The following is a 19081-nucleotide window of genomic DNA, read 5'->3' as shown; positions in this document are numbered from 1 at the left end:
CATACTGGGGGTTGACGGTTAAAGGGATGTGATTGGGTGGCACGGGCTCGTGGGCTGGAAGGGCCTGTTACGGTGCTGTATGCCCACATTTAAATTTGAATTAACAACCGCAAGGTACCACATGTGGGGTAGGGGAAGAAGGGTGGGGGTTATAAAGATTTCAGGAAGACCAAACTAACTATGTCTCTCCTCTCTCTCTCTCTCTCTCTCCCTCCCTCCCTCCCTCCCCCCCTTCCCCCTCTCTCTCCCCTGCTTACCTCTCCTGTACCCTCCCCATGATCGCCCCTCCCTCTCATTCTCTCTCTCCCCGCTGTCTCTCCTTCCTTTCTCCCTCCTCCCCCAACCCAACCCCTCTCTTCCCCTTACAGCTGAACTCTGGGTACCACGTTTCTGGTGGATCTGCTGGATTCCAAGGGGGACACATCACCCTGCACATCCAGAAGGTAAAGTCTTCGGTCATGTCCTGTCCCCAGGGGAGGTGGGGTGGGATCCATGATCCTGTCCCGGGGGTATGAGGGAAGGAAGGACAATGTGAAACAGGAGGGGATCCATGATCCTGTTCTCTGGGAGGGGGAGAGATGGGGGATGGGGGGGTGGAATGGGAGGGGTCCCTGATCCTGTCCCTAGGGGAGGTGTCTAAGGGGGTCCCTGATCCTGTGCCTAGGGGAGGTGTCTAAGGGGTCCCTGATCCTGTCCCCGGGGAGGAGGAGGGAAGGGGTCTCTGATCCATTCCCCGGTCAAGGGTTTAGAGTGTCTCCTAGCACCTGATGACAATCACAGATCCCAGGTTCCTGTTACCGGATGCGGACCCCATGTTTACTGTCTCTTTCTGTGCCTACCCCCCATCCCCCACCCCCCATCCAGTTTGAGATGCTGAATGCAGAGCTGGAGGAAAACAAGGAGCTGGCAAACAGCCGCATGGCTGAGCTGGAGAAGCTGCAGCAGGAGCTCCAGGAAGCCGTCCGTGAGAACGGCAAGCTGAAGGTGAGGGTCGGGGCTCAGCCCCTGCGCGGACCTCCTGTCCCCCTTCCCCGCCCTTCCACTGATAACCCCTCCCGCTCCGTTCAATGACACTGGTCCCAGCCCATGCACCTCTCTCCCCCCCCCCCCCAACCCTCCGAACCCGCCTTCTCCATATATCCCGTCCGAATCAACCACGACGTGCACGGAGCCCCAAGAGTTGTGCATTATGAACAGAAGGTTGATGAAAGCCAAGGTTGGGCTGCCTGAGGATCAAGGAGGCAGCAGGTGCCTCGGCTGACGTCATTGACCAGGACCTGGGTTCGAATCCTGTTCTCCCTATGTGTGCGTGGGTTTTCCCTAGAGGCTTCAGTTTCCTCCCACCGTTCAAAGCATACCGGGGGGTGTAGGTTGACTGGGTGTAATTGGGCGGCATGGACTCGTGGGCTGAAAGGGCCTGTTCCCAAGCTGGATGTCTATGTTTAAAATGTTTTTAAAATGTTCCTGGAGGCAGAGGAAGTTTTAGAGAGGTTCAGTGTCACCTGAGAAAAGACCTGAATCAGGGTGAGGGGGAATAGAACTGGCCTGTGGGCTGGATGATGTTGAGATGAAGGAAGGGGAAATGTTGGATCTTCAAAATATTGTTAAGTTCTGGGTCCTGACGCGATTATACCCCAGGCTGCTGTGGGAAGTGAGGGAAGAGATTGCTGGGCCAGTAGCAATGATCTTTGACTCCTCTTTGGCCGCGGGGGAGGTGCCAGAGGATTGGAGAACAGTAAATGTGGTCCCCTGGTTTAGAAAAGGTAATAGGGAGAATGCTGGGAATTATAGGCCAGTGAGTCTTATGTCAGTGGGGAGGATTAATGGAGAGGATTCTTAAGGATGAGATCTATGAGAATTTGGAGACATCCAATCTAATCCAGGATAGTCAGGCTGGCTTTATGAGGGGAAGGTCATGCCTAAAGAGTCTAATTGAGTTTTTTGAGGAGGTAACAAAAGACATTGATGAGGGTCATGTGGTCTATGTGGATTTTGACAAGGTCCCTCACAAGAGCCTCATCCAGAAAGTCATGAGCCAGGGGATCAGTGGAACCTTGGCCGTGTGGATAAAAAATTGGCTTGTAGGAAGAAAGCAGAGAGTAGTGGTGGAAGGAAAGTATTCTGCCTGGAGGTCGGTGATGAGTGGAGGGGCCACAGGGATCCGTTCTGGGATCCCCTGCTCTTTTGATTTTTGTAAATGGCCTGGATAAAGAGGCGGAAAGATGGGTCAGTAAGTTTGCAGAGGACACGAAGGTTGGAGGAGGTGTGGATGGAGCTGAAGGTTGTCGATTGTGATAGGATTATAGATAGGATGCAGAGTTGGGTGGAGAAGTGGCAGCTAGTGTTCAATCCAGATCAGTGAGAGGTGATGCATTTTGGAAGGACAAACCAGAAGGCTGAATCCAGGGTAAATATTCACTTGGGGGATCTGCGTGTCCATCTGGGGGTGGGGGGGAGGGAGGTGCGTGAACTACTGGAACCAACGCTACTTGTGTAGCCACCCCTCCTGTCTCTGTGTTATGGCCGCTCGAGACCCCTTCCTCAGTCTCTGTCCCCATCCACAGCGCCACATGCGCCCCATTCCCCTGCCCACAGTGCCAGGGGTTTGAGTCTCCCGTGCCTACAGATAGACCTGCGGAACATTCCGGAGGAGGTGGTGAAGGAGACGGCAGAGTACAAGTGCCTGCAATCCCAGTTTTCCCTGCTCTACAATGAGAGTCTGCAGGTGAAGACCCAGCTCGATGAGGCGCGGGCCCTGCTGCTCAGCACCAAGAATGCCCACCTGCGCCACATCGAGCACATGGAGGTGAGGAGGGGGATGAGGGGGGGGGTGGGTGGGGTTGTGATGGGGAGCCCTGCTGCTCAGCAACAAGAACGCTCAATTGCTGCGTCACATCGAGCCATGGAGGGGGGGGGGGAGGGGGAAGAGGAAGGGACACATGGAGGGGGAGAGGAGGGGGCTGTGGAGAGATCCCTCGAATCCCATTGCAATTCCCCATCCCCCCAGGTCTGGCCCCCATCTCTGTAGCCAGCCAGGTCTCCACAGGTGTCAGGGTGGGGAGATATCATGGGGGGACTGACTCTCCCCTCTCTCCACCCTCCATCCCATCACCCTTCATCGCTCCTCCCTTCCCCCTCCTCCAACCCTCACCCTCCGCCCTCAGAGTGACGAACTGAACCTACAGAAGAAGTTGAGAACGGAGGTGATTCAGCTGGAAGACACACTGGCCCAGGTCCGCAAGGAGTACGAGATGCTGAGGATCGAGTTCGAGCAGAACCTGGCGGCCAACGAGCAAGCAGGTGGGGTGGGCTGGAGCGTTACTCCAGGAGTGAGGATGGAATGGGGACAGAGGGACCTTCACTGCCACCCACCCCGAGGGTACATGACAGGGACAAGGAGAGGGAGCTGCACTCCATGTCCCACCCCAGGAGTGGATGACAGGGCAGGGGAGAGGGAGCTTCATTCCGTGTCCCACCCTGGGTGTGTGTGACAGGACGGGGGGGGAGAGGGGGCTTCACTCTGTCTCCCACCCCGGGAGTGTGTGATGGGATGGAGGGAGAGGGAGCTTCACTCCATGTCCCACTCTGGGAGTGTGTGTGACGGGACAAGGGAGAGGGAGTTTCACTCTGTCCCACCCTGGGAGTGTGTGATGGGACAAGGGGAGAGGGAGCTTCACTCTGTGTCCCTCCCCGGAAGTGTGTGATGGGATGGGGGAGAGGGAACCTCACCCTGTGGATTTCCCCTGCTGTACCACAGGTCCTATTAATCGAGAGATGCGACATCTGATCAACAGTCTGCAGAACCACAACCACCAGTTGAAGGGGGACGTGCAGCGATACAAACGCAAGTTGCGTGAGGCACAGGCTGAGATCAACAGGGTTGGTGACAGTGGATGCAATTCCCCCTCCCCCTCCCACCAATCCCCCTTCCCCCTCCCACCATTCCCCCCTCCCCCTCCCACCATTCCTCCCAACTCCTCTATCCACCATTCCCCCTCCCCTCGCACCATTCCACCCTTCCCTCCCACCATTCCACCCTTCCCTCCCACCGTTCCACCCTTCCCTCCCACCATTTCACCCTTCCCTCCCACCATTCCACCCTCCCCTCCCACCATTCCATCCTCCCCTCCCACCATTCCACCCTCCCCTCCCACCATTCCACCCTCCCCCCCACCATTCCCCCTCCCCTCCCACCATCCCCCCTCCTCCTCCCACATTTCCCCCTCCTCCTCCCACCATTCCCCCTCCTCCTCCCACCATTCCCCCCTCCTCCTCCCATTATTCCTCCCTCCTCCTCCCCTCCCACCATTCCTCCCTTCCTGACCCCTCCTATTTCTCTCTCCCCTCCTTCCATTGCTCCCCTCCCCATCCTCCCAGTCTCCCTTCTTCCCTCCCTCCCTTCCCAGCTCCTCTCCCTCCATCCATCCCTCCCTCTCTCTCCTTCCCTCCCCATCCATCCACCTGTCCTCCCTCCCTCCACCCATCCAACCCTCCCTCCATCTTTCCCTCCCTCTCCTCTGTCAATCGATCCATCCCTCACTCCCTCCCATCTGTCTCCCCTCCAACTCCTTGCTCCTGTTTCCTCCGTCCGCTTCCCCTCACATTCCACTCCCTCACCCTGTAACCCTTTCCCTCCGTCCCTTCGCAGGCCCGGATGCAGTGCAGCCCACAGCTGGCGAGCAGCTCGGTGGCGTCTACCTCCGCTGCCGCCTCCTCCTCTTCCTCCCCTTCACTCATTGCCACGCCCGCTGCCTCCCAACCCTCAGCCGAGGACGTGAAGGAGGAGGAGGGAGGTTTGGAGGTGAAGAAGGAGGTGGTGGCCCCCCCAGTGGCCACTGTGGTGAAGGAGGAGAAGGAGGCGGAGGGGGCGAAAGAGGAGGAGGAAGTGCCGCAGGCTCAGCCCCCACCCCCAGTGCTCAGGAGGGAGGCAGAGAGGCCCAGGGCTAAGGACAAGGAGCCGGAGCGGGAGAGGGAACGGGATCGAGATCGGGACCGGGATAGAGACCGGGATCGCGAACGGGACCGGGACAAGTCCAAGGCCGATGACCCCAAGAAGAAAGAGTCTGACGTCCTGAAGCAGCTGAAAGTGGAGCTCAAGTGAGGGTCAAAACGAGACGTCCGTCTCTCCCCACTGCCCTGTAACGGGACGTCCATCTCTCCCCACTGCCCTGTAACGGGACGTCTGTCTCTCCCCACTGCCCTGTAATGGGACGTCCGTCTCTCCCCACTGTCCAGTAACAGACGTCCTTTCTCCCCACCGTCTGGTAACGGGCCATCCATCTCTGCCCACAGCCCTTTAACGGGATGTCCTTTCTCCCCATTGCCCAGTACGTCTGTCTCTCCCCACCGCCCAGTAACAGGACGTCCTTTCTCCCCACTGTCTGGTAATGGTCAGTCTGTCCCTCCCCACCACCTGGTAACAGGCCGTCCGTCTCTCCCCACCACCCAGTAACGGGATGTCCTTTCTCCCCACCGCCCGGTAACAGGCTGTCTCTCCTCACCGCCCAGTAACAAGCTGTCTCTCCCCACCGCCCAATAACAGGCTGTCTTTCCCCACCGCCCAGTAATGGGACGTCCATCTCCCCACCGCCCAGTAACGGGACGTCCATCTCCCCACCGCCCAGTAATAGGACGTCCTTTCTCCCACCGTCGGGTAACAGGCCGGCCGTCTCTCCCCACTGCCCGGTAATGGGCTGTCTGTCTCCCCACCGCCCTGTAACGGGATATCCATCTCTCCCCACTACCCCGTAACAGGCCATCCGTCTCTCTCCACCATCCAATACAGGCCGTCCGTCTCTCCCCACCGCCCAGTAATGGGATTTCCTTTCTCCGCACTGCCCAGTAACGGGATGTCCTTTCTCCCCACCATCCGGTACAGGCCATCTGTCTCTCCCCACCACCTGATACAAGCCGTCCGTCTCTTCCCACCGCCCAGTAATGGGATGTCCTTTCTCCCCACTGCCCGGTAACGGACCGTCCGTCTCTCCCCACCATCTGGTAACAGGACGTCCATCCCTCCCCACCGTCCGGTAACAGGCTATCCATCTGTCCCCACCATCCGGTAACGGGCTGTGCGTTTCTCCCCACAGTCTGGTACAGGCCGTTCGTCTCTCCCCACCGCCCAGTAACGGAATATCTGTCTCATCCCACCGCCTGGTAACGAGCTGTCCGTCCCTCCCAACCTCCTCCCCACCCCTGTCCTGCAACAGGTGTCCCATCTCCCCCCTATCTGGTAACTGGAGTCCCATCTTACCCCCCACTTCTCCCTCCCCCATCTTCCCCCCCCCCCAACCTTGGGTCTGAGATCCTCCCCCTTCCCTGACCCGTATCAGGAAATTCCGTCTACCCTGAGTCTGTCTGACCTCTGACCTTGCCCCTCCACCTCTCCTGTAAAACAGGAGCCTTCCCCTCCCCTGAGACGGACTGGCTCTCCCCCCCTCTGAATTCTGCCCCCTCTCACTGAGAAAGCATAAACTCGGCACTGACCTCTGACCCTGCGACCGGGCTCACCTCTGATCCTGTGCCATGCTAAACTCCTTCCCGACCCCCCCCACCCCAGGAAGGCCCAGGAGAACCAGAAGGAGATGAAGCTTTTGTTGGACATGTACAAATCAGCTCCCAAGGAGCAGAGAGACAAGGTGCAGCTGATGGCGGCTGAGAGGAAGGCCAAGGCCGAGGTAGGTGGGATCTCGGAGAGGGGTGGGGCCTGGTGTGATGGGGCCTAGGGCGAGGCCTGCAGAGAGGGGGCAGGGCCTGGGGAAACCAGGGGACTGGAGAGAGGGAGTCAGGGCCTGGGAAGAGGGGGCATTGGGAGGGGCCCGGGAACCCAGATGGGGCCTGGTGCTATCTGAGGGCCAGAGCCCATCCAATGGACTCCCAATGGCAAGTCCTTGTCACTGGTTCCTGTCCTCTGGACCCCCAGCAGTGGAATTCCCTGTGCCCAGGGGAAAATGCCCCCGGTGGTCCCCGTCAGCGGGCTCTGACCCCGGATCCCTCAGTAGTGGGGTCCCAGTCCCCAGTAGTCCCTGTTGATGCTTTCTGATCCCAGGACCTCTAGCAGCTGGGTCACTGTTGGTGTTTCTGTCCCGAGACTCCCAGTGCTGATGTCACTGTTGACGGGGTCTGTCTGGGGCTGAATCCATCACCTGACCCTCGACCCTCACCCTCCCCTCTACCCCAACAGGTGGAGGAGATGAAGGTGAAAGTGAAAGAGATGGAGGAGAAGGAGCGGAAAGAGAGCAAGAAGCTGGCTGACGAAGATGCCCTGAAGAAGATCAAGTTTGCTGAGGAGCAGATCGACCATCTGCAGAAGAAGCTGGCTGCCACCAAACAGGTGAGGGAATAGCAGCACTAGAGGGGCCAAGGGATTTCCTGTACCCAGAGAAACAGAACAGAGAGAGGAGATGAGCGGTCTCCTGTTACAGGAAAGGAGAGAGGGGTCGAGCAGTCTCTTGTCCCCCCACGTGACAGGACAGAGAAAGGGGCCAAACATCCTCATATTTTTTAATTCTGTTAACATCCATAAACCCACTCTCTTGCCCCTGGGACAGGAGGAGGAGGCACTGCTGTCAGAGATGGACGTGACTGGCCAGGCGTTTGAGGACATGCAGGAGCAGAACATCCGCCTGATGCAGCAACTGCGGGAGAAGGACGACGCCAACTTCAAGCTGATGTCAGAGCGGATCAAGTCCAATCAAATCCATAAGTTGCTCAAGGAGGAGAAGGACGAGCTGACAGACCAGGTGCTCACCCTCAAGACCCAGGTAGGGGCCCTTCCTGGAGATGGTAGGAAGTGTTTCCTAATATCCTTCCCACTGCGGTTCCACATTTCCTTCCTCCCTGCAGTTCCACATGCAGTTCCCACCACCCCCCGCGGTTCCCTGTCCTTCCTCCCCGCGGTCTCCCCCGTCCTTCCTCCCCGTGGTCCCCCCCGTCCTTCCTCCCCACGGTCCCCCCCATCCTTCCTCCCCGCGGTCCCGCCGTCCTTCCTCCCCGCGGTCCCCCTGTCCTTCCTCCCCACGGTCCCCCCTGTCCTTCCTCCCCGCGGTCCCCTCGTCCTTCCTCCCCGCGGTCCCCCCCGTCTTTCCTCCCCGCGGTCCCCCCGTCCTTCCTCCCCGCGGTCCCCCCCGTCCTCCAAACCCCCGCAGTCCCCCCCGTCCTCCAACCCCCCCGTGGTCCCCCCGTCCTCCAACCCCCCGCGGTCCCCCCCGTCCTCAAACCCCCCGCGGTCCCCCATGTCTTCCAACCCCCCCGCGGTCCCCCCGTCCTCCAACCCCCCGCGATCCCCCCCCCCCGTCTTCCAACCCCTCGCGGTCCCCTCCAATCCCCTCCAACCCCCCGCGGTCCCCTCCAACCCCCCCCCCCCCCCCCGCACCGCGGTCCCCCCGTCCTTTCCACCCCCCCTACTGGCGGTATCCCCAAGCTTCACCCCTGAAATTCCCCTCCAATCTTCCCCCTTTGTTTCACTTATCTGCCTCACCCACTTCATCCCCAATTTACTCTCACCCCTGTTCACCTCTTCGATTCACCTCCTTCCTCAATGATTCCATTCCACACTCCCCACACTGACCTTTCCTTCACACCCAACACTGATGCCTGCCCCCCAGGTGGATGCACAGCTGCTGGTGGTGCAGAAACTGGAGGAGAAGGAGCGGGTGCTGCAGGGGAATGTGGCTGTGGTGGAGAAGGAGCTCACCCTGAGGGGACAGGCACTGGAGCTGAACAAACGCAAGGTGGGTGTCTGTGGGCTTATCCTTCAGCTCCCCATCCACCCACACTTCCACTCTGTCACCCACTCACCTGTCTCTCCCTTCCCTCCTCCCTCCCTTTCCACCTTCCCTCTCACTCCTCCTCCCCTTCTCCTTTTGCTTTCCCTCCTACTCCTGCTCTCCCTCCCTCTCCACCTCTCTCACCATGCCTTACCTGCATCACAGGCTGTCGAAGCCGCCCAGCTTGCCGAGGACCTGAAAGTTCAGTTGGAACATACGCAGAGCAAACTCAAGGAGATCCAGACCGCCATGTCTGACAACCGGTCCGCCAAGGAGAAAGAGTCCTTCAACCTGAAGAGAGCACAAGTGAGTCCTCATCTGCTGTGACCCACTCCTGGCGATCTGTTATTCTATATATAAACCCCCGCCGAACCCCGGATCAGACCCTAACTGGTGAATGACTTTTCCTTGTTCAGGAGGATTTGTCAAGACTACGTCGCAAACTCGAGAAGCAGAAGAAAGTCGAGGTTTTCTCTGACGCCGATGAAATTCTGATGGAGGAGATAAAGGAGTACAAGGTAATAGAGGATGGTGTAACCTGGTGACTCTCTCCCCGAGTAACGGAGGTTGTTGATGCAACTTGGCGATCCTCTCCCCGGTAAAGGAGGATGGTGTAACCCGGCAACCCTCTGCCATGGTAAAGGAGGGTGGTGTAACCCGGCAACCCTCTCCCCGGGTAAAGGAAGGTGGTGTAACCCAGCGACCCGCTCCCCCAGAAAAGTAGGGTGCTGTAACCCGGTGACCCTCTCCCCCAGTAAAGAAGGGTAGTGTAACCCAGTGACCCGCTCCCCCTATAATGGAGTGTGGTGTAACCCGGCGACCCTCACCCCCGATAACGGTGTAAGCCGGCGACACTCTCCCACGGTAATGGAGGTGGTGTAACCCGGTGACCCTCTCTCCTGGTAATGGAGGGTGGTGTAACCCGGTGACTCTCTCCCCTGGTAATGGAGGGTGGTGTAACCTGCTTATCCTCTCCCCGGTAATGGAGGGTGCTGTAACCTGCTCACCCCCTCCCCCGGTAACAAGGGTGGTGAAACCCGTCGACCTTCTCCCCCAGTAACAGAGTAATGTAACCCTACGATCCTCACATTGGCAATGTAGGGTGGTGTAATCCGGTAACCCTCTCCGCTGGTAAGGGAGAGTGGTGTAACACGGTGACCCTCTTCCCCGGTAACAGGGTGTGGTGTAACCTGTCGACCCTCTCCCCAGTAAAGGAGGATGTTGTAATCCTGTGACCCTCTCCCCCATTAAAGGAGGGTGGTGTAACCCGGCCACCCTCTACACGGGTAACGGAAGGTGGTGTAACCTGTCGACCCACTCATTGGTAACGGACGGTGGTGTAATCCAGCGATCCTCTCCGCTGGTAAGGGAGAGTGGTGTAACCCGGTGACCCTCTCACCCGGTAACAAGGTGTGGTGTAACCTGTCAACCCTCTCCCCGGTAAAGGAGGATGTTGTAATCCTTCGACCCTCTCCCCCAGTAAAGGAGGGTGGTGTAACCCGGCGACCCTCTGCCTGGTAACGGAGGTTGGTGTAACCCGGCGACCCTCTCCCCCAGTAATGGAGTGGGGTGTAACCCGGCGACCCTCTCTCTGGTAACGGAGGGTGGTGTAACTCGGCGACCCTCTCCCCCGGAACGGAGGGTGGTGTAACCCAGCGACTTTCTCACCCGGTATTAGAGGGTGGTGTAACCCAGCGACCCTCTCCCCCGGTAATGGAGGAGGGGGTTGTAACCCGGCGAACCTCTCTCTGGTAATGGAGGGTGGTGTAACCCGGCGACCTTTTCAGCCGGTATTAGAGGGTGGTGGAACCCGGTGACCCTCTCTCTGGTAATGGAGGGTGGTGTAACCCATAGACCCTCTCCGCAGTAATGGAGGGAGGTGTAACCCGGCCATTCTCTCCCCCGGTAATGGAGGGTGGTGTAACCCACCGACCCTCTCCCCTGTAACGGAGTGTGGTGTAACCCGGCGACCCTATCCCTGGTAACAGTGGGTGGTGTAAACTGGCCACTCTCTCCCCCAGGAATGGAGGGTGGTGTAACCCATCGACCTTCTCCACCAGTAACGGAGTGTGATGTAACCTGCCAACCCTCTCACTAGTAACGGAAGGTGGTGTAATCCAGTGACCCTCTACCCTGGTAAGGGAGAATAGTGTAACCCGACGACCTTCTCCCCCGGTAACGGAGAGTGGTGTAACCTGGCCACTATCTCCCCCGGTAATCGAGGGTGGTGTAACCGGGCCACACTCTCCACCGGTAACAAGGGTGGTGAAACCCGTCGACCTTCTCCCCCAATAACAGAGTAATTTTTACCCGACGATCCTCTCACTGGCAATGTAGGGTGGTGTAATCCGGTAACCCTCTCCGCTGGTAAGGGAGAGTGGTGTAACACGGTGACCCTCTTCCCCGGTAACAGGGTGTGGTGTAACCCGTCGACCCTCTCCCCAGTAAAGGAGGATGTTGTAATCCTGTGACCCTCTCCCCCATTAATGGAGGGTGGTGTAACCCGGCCACCCTCTACACCTGTAACGGAAGGTGGTGTAACCTGTCGACCCTCTCATTGGTAACGGAGGGTGGTGTAATCCAGCGATCCTCTACGCTGGTAAGGGAGAGTGGTGTAACCCGGTGACCCACTCCCCTGCTAAAGGAGGATTTTGTAATGTTGTAACCCTGTGAGCCTCACTCCGGTAATGGAGGGTGGTGTAACCTTGCGAACCTATCCCCTGGTAATGGAGTATGGTGTAACCCAGCGACTTGCTTCCCCAGTAAAGGAGGGTGGTGTAACCCGGCAACCCTCTCCCATGGTAATGGAGGAGGGGGTTGTAACCCGACAAACCACTCTCTGGTAATGGAGGGTGGTGTAACCCGGCGACCTTTTCAGCCGGTATTAGAGGGTGGTGGAACCCGGTGACCCTCTCCCCTGCTAATGGAGGGGGATGTAACCCGGCAACCCTCTCTTTGGTAATGGAGGGTGGTGTAACCCATAGACCCTTTCCGCAGTAATGGAGGGTGGTGTAACCCGGCCATTCTCTCCCCCGGTAATGGAGGGTGGTGTAACCCGGCCACACTCTCCACCAGTAACAAGGGTGGTGAAATCCGTCAACCTTCTCCCCCACTAACAGAGTGTAATGTAACGCAACGACCCTCTCCCCAGTAATGGAAGGTGGTGTAACTCGGCGATCCTCTCCCCTGGTAGTGTAGTATGGTGTAACCCGGCAAAATTCTTCCCTGGTAATGGAGGGTGGCGTAACCCGGCGACCCTATCCCTGGTAATGATGGGTGGTGTAACCCAGCCACTCTCTCCTCCGGTAACGGAGGGTGGTGTAACCCGGCGACCCTCTCCCCCAGTAATGGAGGTGGGGTGGAACCCGGCGACCCTCCCTCTGGTAACGGAGGGTGGTGTAACTCGGCGACCCACTCCCCCGGAATGAAGGGTGGTATAACCCAGCGACTTACTCACCCGGTATTAGAGGGTGGTGTAACCCAGCGACCCTCTCCCACGGTAATGGAGGAGGGGGTTGTAACCCGGCGAACCTCTCTCTGGTAATGGAGGGTGGTGTAACCCGGCGACCCTCGCCCCCAGTAACAGAGGGTGGTGTAACCCGGCGACCTTTTCAGCCGGTATTAGAGGGTGGTGGAACCCGGTAACCCTCTCCCCTGCTAATGGAGGGGGATGTAACCCGGCAACCCTCTCTCTGGTAATGGAGGGTGGTGTAACCCATAGACCCTCTCCGCAGTAATAGAGGGTGGTGTAACCCGGCCATTCTCTCCCCCGGTAATGGAAGGTGGTGTAATCCGGCGACTCTCTCCCCTGTAACGGAGTGTGGTGTAACCCGGCGACCCTATCCCTAGTAACAGTGGGTGGTGTAAACTGGCCACTCTCTCCCCCAGGAATGGAGGGTGGTGTAACCCGTCGACCCTCTCCCCCAGTAACGGAGTGTGATGTAACCTGCCAACCCTCTCACTGGTAACGGAAGGTGGTGTAATCCAGTGACCCTCTACCCTGGTAAGGGAGAATGGTGTAACCCGACAACCTTCTCCCCCAGTAACGGAGAGTGGTGTAACCCGGCCACTATCTCCCCCGGTAATCGAGGGTGGTGTAACCCGGCCACACTCTCCACCGGTAACAAGGGTGATGAAACCCGTCGACCTTCTCCCCCAAAAACAGGGTAATGTAACCCGACGATCCTCTCACTGGCAATGTAGGGTGGTGTAATCCGGTAACCCTCTCTGCTGGTAAGGGAGAGTGGTGTAACCCGCTGACCCTCTTCCCCGGTAACGGTGTGGTGTAACCTGTCGACCCTCTCCCCAGTAAAGGAGGATGTTGTAATCCTGTGAACCTCTCCCCCATTAAAGGAGGGTGGTGTAACCTGGCACCCTCTCATTGGTAACGGAGGGTGGTGTAATCCAGCGATCCTCTCCGCTGGTAAGGGAGAGTGGTATAACCCGGTGACCCTCTCATCCGGTACCAGGGTGTGGTGTAACCTGTCAACCCTCTCCCCGGTAAAGCAAGATGTTGTAATCCCCTCTCCCCCAGTAAAGGAGGGTGGTGTAACCTGGCACCCTCTCCCCGGTAATGGAGGGTGGTGTAACCTGGCGACCCTCTCCCTGGTATCGGAGGCTGGTGTAACCCAGCCATTCTCTCCCCCGGTAATGGAAGGTGTTGTAACCCATAGACCCTCTCCCTGGTAATTGAGGGTGGTGTACACCGGCCACCCTCTACCCTATTAATGGTGGGTGGTGTAACCCAGCATCCCTCTCCCCTGCTAAAGGAGGATTTTGTAATGTTGTAACCCTGTGAGCCTCACTCCGGTAATGGAGGGTGGTGTAACCTGGCGAACCTATCCTCTGGTAATGGAGTATGGTGTAACCCAGCGACTTTCTTCCCCAGTAAAGCAGGGTGGTGTAACCCGGCAACCCTCTCCCTGGTAACGGAGTGTGGAGTAACCCGGCGACCCTCTCCCCCGGTAATGGATGGGGGTGTAACCCAGCGACCCTCTCTCCGGTAACGGAGGGTGGTGTAACCCGGCCACTATCTGCCCCGGTAACGGAGGGTGGTGTAACCCGGCCACTATCTCCCCCGGTAATGGAGGGTGGTGTAACCCGGCCACACTGTCCACCAGTAACAAGGGTGGTGAAATCCGTCAACCTTCTCCCCCAATAACAGAGTGTAATGTAACCCGACGACCCTCTCCCCAGTAATGAAAAGTGGTGTAACTCGGCGATCCTCTCCCCTGGTAATGTAGTATGGTGTAACCCGGCAAAATTCTTCCCTGGTAATGGAGGGTGGTGTAACCCGGCCACTATCTCCCCCGGTAATGGAGGGTGGTGTAACCCGGCCACACTCTCCACCAGTAACAAGGGTGGTGAAATCCGTCAACCTTCTCCCCCACTAACAGAGTGTAATGTAACGCGACGACCCTCTCCCCAGTAATGGAAGGTGGTGTAACTCGGCGATCCTCTCCCCTGTTAATGTAGTATGGTGTAACCCGGCAAAATTCTTCCCTGGTAATGGAAGGTGGCGTAACCCGGCGACCCTATCCCTGGTAATGATGGGTGGTGTAACCCAGCCACTCTCTCCCCCGGTAACGGAGGGTGGTCTAACCCGGCGACCCTCTCCCCCAGTAATGGAGGGGGGGTGTAACCCGGCGACCCTCCCTCTGGTAACGGAGGGTGGTGTAACTCGGCGACCCACTCCCCCGGAACAAAGGGTGGTATAACCCAGCGACTTACTCACCCGGTATTAGAGGGTGGTGTAACCCAGCGACCCTCTCCCATGGTAATGGAGGAGGGGGTTGTAATCCGGCGAACCTCTCTCTGGTAATGGAGGGTGGTGTAACCCGGCGACCCTCTCCCCCAGTAACGGAGTGTGATGTAACCCGCCAACCCTCTCACTGGTAACGGAAGGTGGTGTAATCCAGTGACCCTCTATCCTGGTAAGGGAGAATGGTGTAACCCGACAACCTTCTCCCCCAGTAACGGAGAGTGGTGTAACCCGGCCACTATCTCCCCCGGTAATCGAGGGTGGTGAAACCCGGCCACACTCTCCACCGGTAACAAGGGTGGTGAAAGCCGTTGGCCTTCTCCCCCAATAACAGGGTAATGTAACCCGACGATCCTCTCACTGACAATGTAGAGTGGTGTAATCCGGTAACCCTCTCCGCTGGTAAGGGAGAGTGGTGTAACCCGGTGACCCTCTTCCCCGGTAACGGTGTGGTGTAACCTGTCGACCCTCTCCCCAGTAAAGGAGGATGTTGTAATCCTGTGACCCTCTCCCCCATTAAAGGAGGGTGGTGTAACCCGGCCACCCTCTGCACCAGTAACGAAAGGTGGTGTAACCTGTCGACCCTCTCATTGGTAACGGAGGGTGGTGTAATCCAGCGATCCTCTCCGCTGGTAAGGGAGAGTGGTATAACCCGGTGATCCTCTCCCCCGGTACCAGCGTGTGGTGTAACCTGTCAACCCGCTCCCCGGTAAAGGAGGATGTTGTAATCCCCTCTCCCCCAGTAAAGGAGGGTGGTGTAACCTGGCACCCTCTCCCCGGTAATGGAGGGTGGTGTAACCTGGCGACCCTCTCCCTGGTATCGGAGGCTGGTGTATCCCGGCCATTCTCTCCCCTGGTAATGGAAGGTGTTGTAACCCATAGACCCTCTACCTGGTAATGGAGGGTGGTGTATACCGGCCACCCTCTACCCTATTAATGGAGGGTGGTGTAACCCAGCATCCCTCTCCCCTGCTAAAGGAGGATTTTGTAATGTTGTAACCCTGTGAGCCTCACTCCGGTAATGGCGTCTGATGTAACCTGGCGAACCTATCCCCTGGTAATGGAGTATGGTGTAATCCAGCGACTTTCTTCCCCAGTAAAGGAGGGTGGTGTAACCCGGCGACCTTCTCACCCGGTATTGGAGGGTGGTGTACCCCGGCGACTTGCTTCCCCAGTAAAGGAGGGTGGTGTAACCCGGCGACCCTCTCCCCGGTAACAGAGTGTGGTGTAACCCAGCGACCTTCTCCCCCTGTATTGGACGGGGGTGTAACCTGGCGGTGACCCTCTCTCTGGTAACGGAGGGTGGTGTAACCCGGCGACCTTCTCACCCTGTATTAGAGTGTGGTGTAACCCGGCGACCCTCTCCCCCGGTAATGGAGTCTGATGTAACTGGCGAACCTATCCCCTGGTAATGGAGGGTGGTGTAACCCAGCTACTTGTTTCCCCAGTAAAGGAGGGTGGTGTAACCCGGCGACCCTCTTCCCTGGTAACCGAGGTTGGTGTAACCCGGCGACCCTCTTCCCTGGTAACCGAGGGTGGTGTAACCCGGCGACCTTCTCACCCGGTATCAGAGGGTGGTGTAACCCTGTGACCCTCTACCCCAGTAATGGAGAGGGGGGTATAACCCGGCAACTCATAGATCCTCTCCGCAGTAACGGAGGGTGGTGTAACCCGGCCATTCTCTCCCCCAGTAATGGAGGGTGGTGTAACCTGGCGACCCCCTCCTCGGTAACAGGGGGTGTTGTATCCCGGCGACACTTTACCCCGGTAATCGAGGTGGGTGTGGTGTAACCCGGCGACACTCTCCCGGTAATGGAGTGTGTTGTAACCCGGTAACCCTCTACCCCGGTAATGGAGTGGGGGTGTAACCTGGCGACCTTCTCACCCGGTATCAGAGGGTGGTGTAATCCTGCGACCCTCTACCCCGGTAATGGAGAGGGGGGGGTATAACCCGGCAACCCATAGATCCTCTCCGCAGTAACGGAGGGTGGTGTAACCCGGCCATTCTCTCCCCCAGTAATGGAGGGTGGTGTAACCTGGCGACCCCCTCCTCGGTAACAGAGGTTGGTGTATCCCAGCGACCCTTTACCCCGGTAATCGAGGTGGGTGTGGTGTAACCCGGCGACACTCTCCCCGGTAATGGAGTGTGTTGTAACCCGGTGACCCTCTACCCCGGTAATGGAGGTGGCTGCAACCCGCCAACACTCTCCCCGGTAACGGAGGGTGGTGCAACCCGGCAACACTCTCCCCGCTAACGGAGGGTGGTGTAACCCATCGACCCTCTTCCCCAGTAATGGTGGATGTTGTAACCCCGGCCCCCTGTTCTTCACCCCCCAGGCGAAACTCACCTGCCCCTGCTGCAATGCCAGGAAGAAGGACGCGGTGCTGATCAAGTGTTTCCACGTCTTCTGCTTCGAATGCGTGAAGACTCGCTATGACACCCGGCAGCGCAAGTGTCCCAAGTGCAATGCTGCCTTTGGAGCCAATGACTTCCACCGCATCTATATCAGCTGAGGGGGTCCCAGGACAGTGGGCAGGGTAGCATGGGGAGTATGGAGGGGTCCGATCAGGAAACCCCATCTCTGAGAGGGAACCTTCCCGTCCCACTCTTTCTCCGATCCAAAGGCCCCTCTCCGATCTGGTTACCCCACCCCCTCTCTGAGAGGGAACCTTCCTTACCACTCCCTCTCTGATCCAGAGACCACCCCTCTCCAAGAGGGAACCTTCCTGTACCACTCCCTTTCTGATCTAGTTATACCTATTCCAAGAGGGAAACCTCCTGTACCACTTCCTGTCTGAGCCAGTTCTTCCCAGTAACACCCCCTCTCCAACACTAGAAATTTCTGCGGTCAACCCTGGAACCTCCTGGTTCCAACTCCGGTACTGCCACCATCTCTGACCTGGATATTTCTGGTCCCAGGCCCCTCTCCGACCCCAGTACCATTCCCTTTCCAAACGATACCACCCCCCCTCTCCGATCCTGAAACCTCTTGGTACCATCCCCTCTTTGATCCCAGGACCATCTTTCTCTGATACGGTGCCACCCCTGCTCTCCGACCCCAGTGCCACTCTGACCCTGGTACCACCTCCTGTCCACCCCTGTACCACCCACCTCTTGGATCCTGAATCTTCCCTGTACCACTCCCTCTCTGACCCTGGTACCAACCACTCACCGACCCCAGATCCTCCTGTTACCAACTTCTTTCCAAGCCAGAAACACTCTCTCTGACCCCAGAACCTCATTTCCTTTCCAACCCCCAAACCCTCTTACCTACTGAACACCTGCACCCTCTCTAATCCCTCATCCCTCTCCGATTCACTAAACCCTCTCTCCCCCTCCAACTCCCGAACCTTTCTCGATGCCTTTTATGAATGTAGATTGAGATCAAGTAGCTGAGGGAAGGTGAGTCAGTGGCCATTTTGAGTGGTGCTGAGTTGGGGGAGATCAGTGGCCATTTTGAGTGGGGCTGAGTTGGGAGATCGGTGGCCATTTTGAATGAGGCTGTGGAGAATGGAGGCCATTTTGAGTGGGGCTGAGTTGGGGAGATTGGTGTCCATTTTTAGTGGGGCTGAATTGGGGACATGGGTGGCCTTTCTGAGTAGGGGACATGGGTGGCCATTCTGAGAAGGGGAGATAAGTGGGCATTTTCAGTGGGGCAGAGTTGGTTGAGAAAGGTGGGTAGGGAAGGATGTTCATGGCCACTTTGAGCTACATTAAGGACATTCACCCAGACAGCACTTCCTCGACACCTGGAGCATCCCACTGACAGCCCCATCACATCCCCTCAGGTCCTCACTTTTTTGTGTGGTGCTTGCGTTGTATGCTGTTTTACCCCAAGCTTTGTATTTTAAAAGATTGGAAGCCATGTTGGGTGGGGTTAGGGAAGAATGTGGGGTGGGACAGGGGCCGCATCATCTTGAACTGTGATTCAGCCATGACGGGATTCTGGAAAAGTCGAATGTTTGGCTGTGGGTGGTTTTTTTTTTAATTTATTGTTTCCTTGTTGGGCACAGTGAAGAGCGCTCGCTGGTCAGATGTTCTGCCTTCTTGCCTCAATAAATTCAAAGCTGCCATCTTGTATGATCATTCCTTGACCCCTTCGATGAGTTCCACAACCCATTTCAACAGCACTGCCCATCTCCAGGCCAATTGGTGGTACAGGGGCCATGTTGTGGGCATCTTGGGTGATGCAGCAGCCATTTTGTGCATTGCTTTTGAGGCCAGTGGCCATGTTTCAGGCTTCCAGAGGCAGATGAGGTTTAATTTTTTGCACTTGGGGTGGGTTAAACTGACACAGTGAACTTAAAGCAGAGAGACCTCTGGGACACGGTGAATGGTGGGGAGTATTGTCGAACAGTGAGACCTTGGGGTTCGGGGACCGACACGATGAATGGCGAGGAGTGTTGTAGAACAGTGAGACCTTGGCATATGGGGACTGACATGGTGAACAGTAGGGAGTGTTGTAGAACAGGGAGACACCGGGGTACAGGGACCGACATGGTGAAAGGTGGAGAAGGTTGTAGAATGGGGAGACCTCAGGACATGGAAGGA

The 19081-nt window shown here is 57.6% G+C and overlaps 1 protein-coding gene across 1 annotated transcript in view; it reads left to right on the top strand.

Moving 5' to 3' along the window:
* The window catches only part of rnf40 (ring finger protein 40), a 33878-nt gene extending 15262 nt beyond the window's left edge, over nucleotides 1–18616 (top strand). Inside the window, exons 8-20 of the mRNA XM_069923163.1 lie at nucleotides 369–443; nucleotides 865–984; nucleotides 2627–2806; nucleotides 3165–3300; nucleotides 3758–3879; nucleotides 4649–5097; nucleotides 6560–6677; nucleotides 7184–7333; nucleotides 7551–7763; nucleotides 8607–8732; nucleotides 8934–9074; nucleotides 9185–9286; nucleotides 16867–18616. Coding sequence (XP_069779264.1) covers nucleotides 369–443; nucleotides 865–984; nucleotides 2627–2806; nucleotides 3165–3300; nucleotides 3758–3879; nucleotides 4649–5097; nucleotides 6560–6677; nucleotides 7184–7333; nucleotides 7551–7763; nucleotides 8607–8732; nucleotides 8934–9074; nucleotides 9185–9286; nucleotides 16867–17043 — 2109 coding nt within the window. The 3' untranslated portion in view covers nucleotides 17044–18616. The remainder of the gene's footprint in view (nucleotides 1–368; nucleotides 444–864; nucleotides 985–2626; nucleotides 2807–3164; nucleotides 3301–3757; nucleotides 3880–4648; nucleotides 5098–6559; nucleotides 6678–7183; nucleotides 7334–7550; nucleotides 7764–8606; nucleotides 8733–8933; nucleotides 9075–9184; nucleotides 9287–16866) is intronic.
* The last annotated feature ends 465 nt before the right edge of the window (nucleotides 18617–19081 follow it).

This window comes from Narcine bancroftii, chromosome 3 (assembly GCF_036971445.1).
Source record: "Narcine bancroftii isolate sNarBan1 chromosome 3, sNarBan1.hap1, whole genome shotgun sequence".
Taxonomy (NCBI): Eukaryota; Metazoa; Chordata; class Chondrichthyes; order Torpediniformes; family Narcinidae; genus Narcine; species Narcine bancroftii.
This window is presented reverse-complemented; position numbering and strand designations above follow the sequence as displayed.